The following is a 14,096-nucleotide window of genomic DNA, read 5'->3' on the forward strand; positions in this document are numbered from 1 at the left end:
CCAAAAAAATATTAAGCAACACAACTGTTTCCAACTTCGATAATAACTGAGTAACAAATCAGCATATTAGAAAGATTTCTGAAGGATCATGTGACACTGAAGACTGGAGTAACGATGATGAAAATTCAGCTTTGCATCACAGAAAAAAACACACACACATTATATATATATATATATTAAAGTATATTAAAATAGAAAACCATTATTTTAAATTGTAATAATATTTCAATATTACTGTTTTTTTTTTTTTTTTGTATTTTTGCTCAAATAAATGCAGGCTTGATGAGCATAAGTGACTTCTTTCAAAAACATTAAAAATAGTAATGTTTACAAACTTTTGAATGGTAGTGTATATAATGTATACATATATATATATATATATACATACATATATATATATATATATATATATATATATATTGTATTATATATTATATCTGTAATTTAATTTAAATATATTTAATATATATATATATATATATATATATATATATATATATATATATATATATATATATATATATATATATTAAATATATATATATATATATATATATATATATATATATTTAATATATATATATATATATATATATATATATATATATATATGTATATACAGTTTGCATTTATAGTATATATTATTACATATTATATATAAAAATTTACAAATGAATTATGTATAATATATACACACATTATGGATATATATTATACACACATATATATATACATATATATATATATATATATATATATATATGTTATTGTGTTTTGGTAAGACAGTAGCATTTTATCAGTTGGAGACTAGTGTCCATGAAAAATAACATCTGCTTCAAATAATGGCCGTTATTGCTTTGCCAGGTGATGGATGACATTTCCAAGTAATTCAATCAAACCAATTTAAGTTCAATTCAAGTCTAGCTAATTCTTCATTATCTTCTCAGTGCTCTGAATGGGTCAGCCTGTAAAGTGAATTACCATCATTACAGCCACTATTCGCGTGAGGATCGATAAGGCAGGTGGATATCAGAGGAAATAACGGCATAAAGTGTTTCATGTTCTCTCCTTATCATCCGGGCACTTTCCATTGTAAAATTTTACACATCGACTCCGTCTGGAAGCCAAATACTACTCTAATATTGATGACGTGTGCATTTCTGAAATTCTGAACTTTTATTGTTTTATTATACATGCATTTATTTATGAATTGGCTGAGATTGTGTTTGGGAAATAACGTTTTAGGAGGCATAATATTTTAGGAAAGCACATTTTCTAACGTCCATCGACCTTTTTGTGATCTGGACTTCTTGGAAAACAGCACCAGGGAACTCGGCTGGACTGCTGGAGAGGATTCACTGACCACCACCTCGAGTTTTACCTCTCACGGACATGCGCACAAGAGGGGCGGGGGGTGGAGGGGGGTGTTAAGGGGCGGGTTTGGGTATATAATACTTCTCTCACAGAACTTTTGCCTGTCGCCTGATTTTTGGGACAGCTCCACACAACATCCTAACACCAACTGGGGAAACTAAACAGACCTTTTCAACCAAATACAACACCACCGCATTTTTTTACGTTGTCATGGAGGACCAACTAAAACATCATTCTGTTTGCCATACCTGCTTGAGAACAGACAGCTTCATAAATAAGGTAAAGAAAACCTTTTAACAGCCTTTAGGACGTATCTGGAGATGATTGCATTAGTGAGGCTCTCTTAATTAATTAGAAAAACATCTAATGTTGTTAATGACTAGAAAAAATATATATCAGAAATTGACACGTTCGGAAAAGGAGAGATTTCATTTGCAACGGAGATGTTGTTGACATTCCTAACTGCTAACAGCTCTAAACATCTTGACAGCGTTAAATGTGGAGTACTATAAGGTATTATACAAATTATCATTATGTATTTCTGTAAAGCTGATTTGAAAATGTGTATTAAAGCGCTTTACAAATAGAAATGTACTTGACACTTCATTCAGGATATACGCGCGCACGGGAACGAAGTTGCGCAAGGGGGCGACAGCACTTTAAATGAGCTGGGTTTAAGGAAATTATATGCTGAGTTGTGAGGAATGAGATAGCTGGGTATATTGAACAGCCTTGCAACTTGTTGAACGTTGTGTAAGAGTGTAAATGAGGAGATAAAAGCTCTTTTCGACTTGGATAAACAATTCATCTGCTAGCGTTTAAGCAGATAATTAAAAAGTCGATGCATGCATGTAGAATCCCAGCGATTTTAATGCACTGACTGATACCAGAGGAAGATAATTGATCAGCTGGTCTTTAGACTGTAAAATATCATCTTTTTAGTGAAACATTCAACGCATTACTACAAAATGCACAATTTTCCGGTACTGCATTTGGTGAATTCAATGCATTGAAGAAACAACTAATAGTTACTCAAAAGTATGACCTCTTGTGCATACTGTACATTGACATACTGGTTTTGACCATGTGATCAAGCAGATGGCCATGCATGCACACAATGTATTGCATTACTAAATTGAATGCCTTGAGGAAGCCAACAGTTCAGTATTTAAGGTTTACATGAGATCTTTTTAATACAAAGATCAGCTTTGTACATTAAAAATGAAATGCTAAACTAAAACACATTATCTCCACAGGTCATAAAGATGTACTGGTCCATACGGATGCCCATATGCCTACTGTTTTTAACCCTGTCTGCCTTCGAAGTGGCTTCAGCTGAAACGTTATGTGGTGGAGAGCTGGTGGACGCGCTACAGTTTGTGTGCGAAGACAGAGGCTTCTATTTCAGTACGTACATTTGCACATCTCTATGTGTTCTTCTCTTTAGTTTGGAAACCCTGCCAATTGTATGTCAGGATTGACCAGAGTTACGAGCGAAGTTTCTGCAGATTGTGCTGACTGGGCGCATTCTCTCGCGATATCTGTGATTGCATATGAAAGGGATGCTAAATGAGCCACAATGGCCTGGTTGTTTACTTGCACATTCCGCCAGGGAAAGTAATAGTACCCAAGTGGCATTCCATTCACCTCTCCAGAAATGTTCCCAGGCTACACTCAATTGAAAAAAAGTTGTCCTCTTACACGGCTGGATGGATTGAGACAGCTTCATTACTAGTTTAGCGTAACAGATACTAACCAATAGCTTCGCACTAGTTCAGTGCAGCGACTGACGATTCTACAATCCAGATTTAGATTCATCTGCTGGTTGTACATCGCTCACATGCACGGAGGGGGTCGAGAGCGCAACTTTTTAAACATTTGTTGTCTTCCTCACGCCAGCACTGACAAACAGACAAGGCCTTTGTGTTCTTTTGTCCACAGAAGCCTAACTACCCCGAAAGATCATTATCCAATTTGGGCCAGCGCAGATTCCCCTCCCCTCCATCCACTAGATCCACTCCTCAATGTTTCCCATCCTACAATCAAGAACACCCTTTCAGATCCTTGCGCCGCAAATCGTTTGCATTATATTTGACTGAAAATCAATTGTTCCTTCCTTTTTCCCGGCCCGGCTCGGCTCCCCCCTCCATTACTGTGTCCTGTATCTTCGCTCTTTAATGCCAAGTCTGTTCTTCTACCCCTCCCCCTTCCTCTCTTTCATGCTCTCTTTATCTCTGCTGAGCTGGCAAAGGACAAGGTCAAAGGATATCCACCATTTACTCATCCAAGAATTTTGCCCTTGCTGTCTTATTTGTAGGCTTTCGATCTCCCATTCCTGGGACCGTGTTGCAGGGTTGTCGGCGAATTCTTCGAAACAGATTTCGAACAGCTCAATTAGACGGCATAACAAGATCAGTCCAAGCGAGAAAACAAATAAACAGACTCCATTTTATGCCACAGATTTTGGCTTTATTGTACAGCGCAGATGAGTCCCAGTCAAAACACAATGAATCAATAATGAAATCTGCTTTGACAATGGAATCAGGCCACTGTAGCTTGATTTACATTGACTTGTTTGAAGGGTTTGTTGAATGTGTTTGCATGCTTGATGCCAACTGTTTGAAGAGTTTGAGCCAAATCTAGCTAAAACAGCCAAAACGTGCTGTTTTTTTCCTAGCCTTAAGTGGTTTGAGATGGTTTTCCAACATGGCTATGTTGGTGTTCAGTTGGATCTCCCTTATTGAGGGCTTTTTTCACTTTTCAGGCTGGATGACTAGTTGTTTACCAAGCTAAACCCCAGGCTTAGAGAAATGGGAACTTAAAACTTGAATGATTATCAGACCAGCTTAGGCTGGTTTAATCAGTAGTTACCTGGTGAGCCAGCTGGTTAATTTGAAAAGTGCCCCAAACCTGTCTAAACCATCTCCTGATTAGGCTGGGAGACCAGCAAACCAGTTTAGGCTAGTTTAAAAGTATATTTCAATCAACAAAGTGAAGTTCTGCTAACATTTACTCCCCCTCATGTCTTTCCAAACCTGTATGACTTTCTGGAACACAAAAGAAGAACTGTTTTTTGACCATACAACAAAAGTCACGTAAAAGTCACACTGACTTTCATTGCATGGTTAAAAAAATGGTTTGGAAAACAGGTTTGTAATGACATGAGGAGATTTTATCCTGATCCTTTGTCTGACATGTGAGTCTCTCTCCATGTCGTTCATAAACTCATGATCTTCATTTGTTTCCCTACAGGTCGACCAACTAGTAGGTCGAACAGCCGGCGTTCTCAAAATCGTGGGATTGTGGAAGAGTGTTGTTTTAGCAGTTGTAACCTAGCTCTACTAGAACAGTACTGCGCTAAACCTGCCAAGTCAGAGAGGGATGTTTCAGCCACATCCCTACAGGTCATCCCGGTGATGCCCGCATTAAAACAGGTACGTTGACCGTGGGAAACAACAAAAACTCTCCAGAACTTTATCACACGCACCATCTTGATTGTCCTGTGCTTTCTGCTGAACTTGTGCATCCTGGCATGTGGGTTTAAAGACAACAGTGAGCCAGAGTAAGGAACTAGTAAGCAAGTATCGCCCTAAAACTGCTGACCAAGTGGAAAATGATATGATAGAACTGAGAGGTCATATATAGGTTGAAATTTTCCTGTAGATTTACAACAGATGCTTGGATTGGGTTACAAAACCAATGTCTCTCAAGATGACCTGGATGTTGACCTGGATTATCTCCTTCCTTGTCATTCGTCGTTTTGAGTTTTGGTCTTTGTCAGTATTAGAAAGTGATAGGCCTTTGTTAGGGATAGTTTGCCCAAAATTCATCATTTCCTGACCAACATGTCCTTCCAAACCTAGAGATATTTTGAAGAATGTTTTTATTCTTACAAAGAAAGTCAATGGAGTCCAAAATATCACAGAGTTTTCATTGTATGGACTAAAAAACAATGAGTAAATGATGGTAGAATTTCATTTTTAGGTGAACTAAGCCTTTAAGGAAGATGAGGATTGGGGGAATTTTGAGGATTTTGGGCAAAATATCTGCTAAACCATTACATTTTTACTTAAAACCTTTGAGTTTAAGAGAGTTTTGATTCATTTTTAGAGATCCTCCAAGCAATCGTAGAAAATATCAGAGAATTTCAACATTTTCTAACACTTATTATTACTTTCGCAACAGGAGGTCCCAAGAAAACATGTGACCGTGAAATATTCCAAATATGACGTGTGGCAACGGAAGGCCGCCCAGAGGCTACGAAGGGGCGTCCCTGCCATCCTGCGGGCCAAAAAGTTTAGGCGGCAGGCGGAGAGAATCAAGGCCCAGGAGCAACTGCACCACCACAGGCCTCTCATCACGCTTCCCAGCAAGCTGCCGCCCATCCTTCTTCCCACAGAAAACTACGTCAGCCACAAGTGAAACCAGGATCATTTGCACAGAGTCGATAAAAAAAGACTAGGGGATCAAAGCTTTTTGTCTCTGATGTCATTTCTGTGGCAGTCCTCAACAACCCTTCTTCCTTCCCCACCAAACGTGCTCACACGCTCTTCAAGTTTCTATTCTTGCTGTTTCGTTCACCAACAAAAAGGCACATCATCAATGAGAGGAACACAATTCAGGTGAAGAAGCAAAAGAAAGAGCGAAGAAGTTGCGGAACGTCGAACGTTTCGCCAGTTTGGAGGACATCAGAACGCGAGGAACAGCTAGAGCTAGCATGAAAGAACCTATTCCACTGCATTCTCCCGAGACATAAGTATCTCTCTTTTTTAAATATTAGTTTGCACCTGTAACTATAAAGGGACATCCACACTGTAAGGAATTGTTGTAAAATTAGATTCCTGTTCCAGCACCTTGTAATCACAAATGAAAAGCAGCGAAGAGTCTGCGAATTGCACATCGCCACGGATTACGTCAAAGTTCTTGTTAAGTAAATAAAAAAGGCACTATTTTTTTATGGACTATGAACGTGTAGCTCAAAAAATGTCATGGTGCTAGCTTTGGGAATGGACTCAAAGGAGAAGGGGTTGAAAAGCATGTTTTTTTTTCCTTTGAAACTTTATTAAACTTTCCGTTTTAAGGAAAGTGTGACTTTGGAAAGAGAAAACAAGAGCATATTGGCTGCGGGGATATCTCTGCGTACGTAAGACACGCGACGTATGCCTTGGGTGGCGTTGCGATAAAGGAAGGAGCAAGTGTGGGGACGCTGAAGGGATCATGTTCAAATGCCTGGATGTGAAGAACTCTTCGAGCGTGGCTGCACAAAACCCCTGCTTTGCACTGCAGGAGGAGGGACATTGTGACCTTGAAAAAGTGGGATGTTTGTATTTTCTATGTTCTTTTTCGTGAAAATGCTTCAAGGAAAAAAAGAAAAAAAAAAAAAAAAAAAAAAAAAAAAAGCCCAGTTTGGTTTCTGGTACCGTGACATTCTTGTTGTTTCAAAATAGGCTTTGTGTTTTTGTAACGTTATTTTACAGTTCTGAAAAAAAAAGGCACAAATATCAATTCAAAGGGAAAAAACGCAATAATGTCAACTAACATATATTTTTAACGTTTATCCGTAGTATTCACATGCTTTTGCCTGAAAACAAATACTTGAATATATAAATATATATATATAAATATATATAGAATAAATATGGAAATATATATTATAATTAGTTTCCAGGGACATCATGTTATATTCTTTTAGTCTGAGCTGTATCTTGCGTAATGAGCCGCCAAGCTTCTTTTTGTTTGTTTGTTTAAGAACAATTATGGGCACTGTATAAAGGCATTATTTATTTTATTATAAAATTATATATTAAAATCAGTCCAAATACAGTAATATACATAGCACTGATGCTCAACTGATGGATTTTATTTTATATGCTCTCTCTCTCTTTTTTTTTTTTTTTCCCATTTTACATGTAAATGCTTTTTGTAGATGCTTTGTACCAAAAAATATTTCCTTTTTTCCTTTTGGTTCGCCACAGAGCTATTTTAAAATCAATATTTTAACAGCAGCTGTAGCCTGGATTGCTTAGGCATGTTGTAATACAAAAATAGGCACATACTCAGAATACTCTCTCTCTTTCTCTCTCCCGCATGGCTTTTTAATCTGCCAAATGGATTTCTGTTTATAAAAAAACAAAAACAACTACAAAAAAAAAACAAAAAAACTTGCGTTTAACTTTCCTCACGAGGATCTGGATAAACCCGGTGTCTATATGTCATGATTGTACACAAACCCACTACAGTTTAAGCCACTTTAATGCTGTCTTCATTGTTGTATCATCATTTTTGGCTTCTGTAAGGTATGCCATGTTTTTGGGATTGAGAAGAGCCTGTTCCTGTTGCTGAGTAACTGAACTGCATCCATAAGGCAGAGTAAAATCCATTATGATGTCACAAAGAGTGGATTGTTTATACTCGCCATCTTCCAATAATTTGCCCTAAATCCTAATATTTCCTTTCGATCAGGGTGGTTTTTCAAGTCCTCCATGTATCTTCATCTCAGTTGTTGAAGGGCTACCATACTTATTTACCCTAATACTCAGGAAATATCAGCAGATTTATGTGAAAAACCCAATACACGGCCATTTTCTTTCCAGTTTCCCTAACACTGTTTCTAGTATAAGGTCAAAAAATGATACTATAGTATCGCTTAGTACCTTGAAACTTAAAGGTCTAAGTGCCTCTGCCTTGATAATCCAATATTTATCTGATTCATATCAGTTGTGACGAAACAGTGCAATTATTATAATTACTATCATTATTTTTATTATTAAAACATCCCATATTTCCAGAAACATTGCCATTTTTTTCTATTATGTTATCCCTGCAAAGACTGCAATCACTGTTGTTCTTTCCAAACTGCTTACTCAACTTTCCATGCGTAAAAAGGCGTCTAAAACCTCCTTTTGCGCTAAAAAATGAAGGGATCTTTTGTCTTTCATTGGCAACGGTTTAATATCAGTAGCCCACGCAGCCTGTGTGTATTTTAATTGATTTAACCTCTGCACGCTAGAACGTCCGAAATGCACAATTCATGTACTTTCATTTTTAATATCAATAAAAACCATTTTATCAAACATGTTTCAGTCATGAGCAAGTGTACGTGTTTTTATTGCCAGGGTGCATTGTAAATGATTTAGTAGACGTTGAGGCCTACAAAGAATTTCCTTGATGCTTTTAGCATCTTTTCTGCACTGGCTGATCTGCCGGATTGTGCCAACGAAGGAAAATGCACTAAAATGTGACCGAACTGTGAGCAACTGACATGAGAGCAGATGCACGCTAGGGTTCAACTCAGATGAAGTCAAGCAAGCTCTTGTAAACTTTGTATCCAGCAGAATTCACGCTAACATCCCCACGTTCACACACTGTAACAAGTGCTAGTCTTCGATTGTTACCTTAAAGAGTGATTTCTACCTGATTTAACTCATAAAAAATAGTTTTGTTGGCATAAATGAAGATATTTTTTTGTCTTCAAAAGTCTGGGAACACTAGTAAAAATGCTTCTATTTTGCGCTTTTTTTTGTTATTTAATACAAACAATTTTATTATCAGCATGACATTTTGAATTTTCAGAATTTCTCATTTATTTGATTATCCAGGTTTGTGCAAAACCTGATGATTCAAGTTGGCATGAGAATGTTCCAAAGAGCATATTTGCTACAAATTTGCTTATTTGATTAGTGACCTAACAGTTCAGAACATAATTTCACAACATATTATTTCTTTGTACTTTATTTCCAGGTTTAAATCAGACTTTGAATTCCAGATTTTCACTGTGAGCTGGAATCAAGTCATCATAAAAGAGATGTTCAGATAATTCTGTGAAACTCTTGTGAGATCTGCATGTGCTGCTGCTAAAGGTTAATGGTTGTTGTAGGACTCCAAGTAAACAGTATCTAAATGTTAGTGAATGATGGTTACCATCTGGACATGACCGATCATGTCTTCACCCTGCAAAGGTGCAATAATCAGTGATAAGCACTTGTAATAGATCTTTGTTACAAAAAATCTTTTATTATACCAAATGTAATCTTATAAAGCCTTATTTCACCCGAGACAGACGGTTCTGTCAATATTTACTTGCCCTCATGTCGTTCAAAACCTGTATGCTTTTATTTTTTCCATGCAACACAAAACGTGTGCACATTTCATAGTGACCGTCTGTCAAGCTCCAAACAAAAAATAACATTACATAACATTAACATTAGCATAACATTACAACCACAGACAGGTGAAGTGAATAACACTGATTATCTCTTCATCACGGCATATCTATCAAAAGTGGTCCAAGGAAGGAACAGTGGTGAACCGGCGACAGGGTCAAGGGAGGCCAAGGTTCATTGATGCACGTGGGGAGCGAAAGCTGGCCTGTGTGGACTACTGTAGCTCAAGCTGCTCAAGAAGTTAATGCTGGTTCTGATAGAAAGGTGTCAGAATACACAGTTGTGTATGGGGCTGCATAGCCGCAGACCAGTCAGGGTGCCCAAAGCTGACCCCTGTCCACTGCTGAAAGTACCAACAGTGGGCACGTGAGCATCAGAACTGGACCACGGAGCAATGGAAGAAGGTGGCCTGGTCTGATGAATCACGTGGATGGCCGGGTGCATGTGTGTTGCTCACCTAGGGAACACATGGCACTAGGATGCACTATGGGAAGAAGGCAAGCTGGCGGAGACAGTAGGTGTTTCTCAATGTCAAGGAAGGATCCTCGGAAGCCAGAATTTCGAGGATGCTACGTCACCGACATCCGTCGAAGGACTGTTCCAATGTCGAGGATCCTCGGAATTTCAAACAAGGACTGAGTCTTTCATTCAAAAAATATCCCATATACAGGAAAGGATACATATGTGTAGCCTTCGCTCTCTTCGCACTCTAAAATCACCCACAATCCTATGCGCGCAGCTTTGCGATCTTGTTCAAAAAATTTAAAAAAAAAAAATGTTGGACGTTAGCGGGCAATATTCTTTCAAATGTAAGTATATTTACGTTACCAAACATTTGTTATAACTATAGTAAAGATGTCAGATAAATAAAGTTTAACGTTTAAATGCCAGTACAAATTACTACCGTATTGATATTATAAATTATACAAATACAAATTACGTTATTGATGACTAACTGAACCGGACTGTCATTTAATAATTGTTAGCTTGATTGCCATCACTGGAATTTCTTTTACCTTTTCACTGACGTAATGACGTGTACTTGCTAGTCTGTTCCATTTACGTGTTCTCCGAATGCTAAAGAGGAGCTTCGCCTAGCCTCTGAAGGAAGTGACTTGGAAGGACCGGTCCTGCCAAGGAAGTATCCTTGACATTGAGAAACACCTAGTGTGATGCATTGGGCAATGATCTGCTGGGGAACCTTGGATCCTGCCATCCATGTGGATGTTACTTTGACACGTACCACCTACCTAAGCATTGTTGCAGACCATGTACACCCTTTTATGGAAACAGTATTCCCTGGTGGCTGTGGCCTCTTTAAACAGGATAATGTGCTCTGCCATAAAGCAAAAATGGTTCAGGAATGGTTTGAGGAGCACAACAATGAGTTTGAGGTGTTAATTTGGCCTCCAAATTCCCCAGATCTCAATTCAATCAGGCATCTGTGGGATGTGCTGAACATCAAGTCCAATCCATGGAGCTCCACCTCACAACTTACAGGACTTAAAGGATCTGCTGCTAACATCTTGGTGCCAGATACCACAAAACACCTTCAGGGGTCTAGTGGGGTCCATGCCTCAATGGGTCAGGGCTGTTTTGGCAGCAATATTAGGAAGGTGGTCATAATGTTACGCCTGTTCGGTGTAAATTTTAAGGTGCTTAATGGTGTTTTGTCCTTTTTGACACTTGATCACTATAATCTGTTGCAAGAGTGTGGTCACATTAATCAATTTAATGGGAATTTCTTCTGCAAAACAAGTACAATTTTCTATTGTCAGTAATGTAGAGATATATGAATCACAACTTACACAGTTGTCGCTTTCAAACCACTGCGGAGGCTTTGTATGGCGAAGTGAACCTGATTCGAAATCTGACAAATTTGTCATAATTCTCCCTTCTCACTGCTGTAATTTTCCTCCTTTGGAAAGTTGTGGAAACACTATAATGGATTTTATAACTATAACTATATAACTATTGGAGTAAATTGGAATACAAAAATATGATTTGTTTTCATCTCCTGTTCACCACTATAGAAGTTTACCCAACAATGACAACTTCTACTTCAGAGAACCCTGGAAATGTGAAAAGAGTCCAATGAAACAACTAGATTTCATCCATGAAAATTTGCCAAACAACAGTAAATGTGACTGGTGCTAAAGGTGCTTAAAGATGTATGATGTCACTTTGTAGGCCAACCAGCAGTTAGCATCACACTGGTTCCCTCGACAAAAACCCAATAGGATTTTTCCATAGGCTTTTGGATTATCGCAAAAAACAAGTTCTGTGTTCAGCAAAAGTTTATGATACTTAAACGCATCAAGAAAATTTTCACAGATGAACAAAACTTTTATGAATTTTGAAGCCTAAATGCAGTCGCCAGAAGTAAAAAGCTAAAGTTAGGCTATAAGTGAACTAAACTACGGTCCCACGACTTCAATGTCACCACCACTGAGCTTTTGACAACCCTTTCAGTTTTTATCTAAAAACATTTTCCTAGAAAGTTTGAGTTAGAATAGTATATAAGAGTACAATTATAGGCATAACAAGGCTGTAAAAGCATACTGAGTTTACCTGTTCGGCGTGATGGCGTTTAATGTCCCCGACAGCCTCTGTAGTCCCATTTAGCCACTTGTTAGCAACCGCCTTTTTCAAGACATGAAACAGCTTTTTTTTAAAAATCACGAGTGGGGTAATACTGATGTATTTTATGTTATAGAATAAAACATGAAAGTGTCTTAAACTTTTGTTCACCACAAACCTTATTTTAGCTGTTTAACTAAAACCCCATTAAAAAAACCTATTGACTTCGGGACGATGGAACCGGAAGTGCTAAAATGCTAACCCGTTTCCGCGTTTTGGCCAACAAAGTGATGTCATAATTATTTACTTGTTTACATTTCAATTTCTTTTGTGTCAACTTACAAATTAATGAGAGATGTGACATGAAAACTGTGGGTTAAGTCACGAAACAAAAGTTACGATAGTGTTTTCTTCCATACTGTGTACAAGTAAAATGGCTTTTCGAACAAGAAAAATGTAGGACGGGACATGAATTGATTGGATTGTCATGTGAGTGACAGTTTGTCCTCAAAACACATCATCAGAGAAGAGGATAATCGCAGCAAGAGGGAGGGTTAGTTACTTTGATTAAAGATTACAATGGCACATGCATAAAAAAAATAAATAAAAAAAAGAAATGTTAAAAAACAAACAAACAAAAATGGCTAATTTTGATTTCATGGTGACTTTAGTAGTCATTTTGTGCGATATATGAAACAGCTTTGGTTCAGGTAATCCTGTCATCTGTAAAGCTGCTCTGTGGTCGGCCGTTTACTGTCCAGAACAGCTGACTAAGGAGTACGAGCGCTTCCTTGAAGCCTTTCAGATTCCTTTTAGCTGTCAGAAGCTGCACATTAACGCACAGAGCACTAGAGACAGATCAACTAGTGAACCATGGCGGCAGGCAACCTGGTGTGTTAGTGAGTATTTGTGTCTACTTCAATGGTGGAAGCACTCGATATGTTCCCTCAAGACCCCATGTGAATGTCATTATAGGACTAGAGAAAACGTTAAATGTTGCACGACATTATACATGCTTGTTTAATTTAGTGCAACGTGGTGGTTTAAATATTAACAGCCTCTTCTACAAAATTCCATTTCCCTGCAATAGATTTCAATCGGAGAACAGTGTTTTTACAACATGAATGAATATTTCAAGATGTAAACTGCCATTCAAGATCATGTGAGTGTGTGCTCAGTGAACCTCAAGGAGTAGTGGGATTTTACTCAGTTACTGGATTTTACACAGCGAGTGGCTCAATATTTTACTCATAATATAAAGAGATATAAATTAATTACACTCAAAATGTTATAACAGCTACTTTTATCTTTTCTGAAAAAAGAAAAAAAAGTTAAAGGGTTAGTTCACCCAACAATTAAAATTCGGTCATTTATTACTCACCCTCATGTCGTTCCACATCCGTAAGACTTTCATTCATCTTCGGAACACAAATTAAGATATTTTGGTTACACTTTATTTTAGTTCTGTAGTTACATAATAGTACTTATTTGAGTAATTACTAATTAAATACATGTACTTACTATAGAGTTAGGGTTTGGTTTAGGGTTAGTTACTTGTAATTATGCATAATTTACTGTTATTTACTGTTGTAAGTACATGTAGTAACATGTAACTACGGCATGAAAAAAAAATGTTACCGATATTTTTGATGAAATCTGAGAGACAACAAAGGAACTGAAACTTTGACACTGCAAAAAGTTCATAAAGAGATTGTAAAACTAATCCATATGTACTGAGTGGTTTAGACCAAATTTTCTGAACAATCACTTTATATGATGAAAAGATTGAATTTAGGCTTATATTCACAAATAAACATTCATCAACTCACATATCAGTTGTGGTAAACGGAAGCTCAAGCATGTTTGTTTGATATGCAAGAACCAATGAGGTTCATTCTCATGTTACAAACCACGTTTGAACTTCCACAAGAACCAATGAGGTTCATTCTCGTGTGTTACGCAGCATGTTTGAGCTTCTGC

The 14,096-nt window shown here is 37.5% G+C and overlaps 1 protein-coding gene across 1 annotated transcript; it reads left to right on the top strand.

The window, feature by feature from the left end:
• Positions 1-1,490: 1,490 nt before the first annotated feature.
• Positions 1,491-8,449, top strand: igf2b (insulin-like growth factor 2b). Its single transcript, XM_067379085.1, has 4 exons — positions 1,491-1,653; positions 2,631-2,781; positions 4,627-4,808; positions 5,560-8,449. The coding sequence occupies exons 1-4, from the start codon at positions 1,585-1,587 to the stop codon at positions 5,794-5,796; spliced, it is 639 nt and encodes a 212-aa protein (XP_067235186.1). The 5' UTR covers positions 1,491-1,584; the 3' UTR covers positions 5,797-8,449.
• The last annotated feature ends 5,647 nt before the right edge of the window (positions 8,450-14,096 follow it).

Source organism: Chanodichthys erythropterus, chromosome 24 (genome assembly GCF_024489055.1).
Source record: "Chanodichthys erythropterus isolate Z2021 chromosome 24, ASM2448905v1, whole genome shotgun sequence".
Lineage (NCBI taxonomy): Eukaryota > Metazoa > Chordata > Actinopteri > Cypriniformes > Xenocyprididae > Chanodichthys > Chanodichthys erythropterus.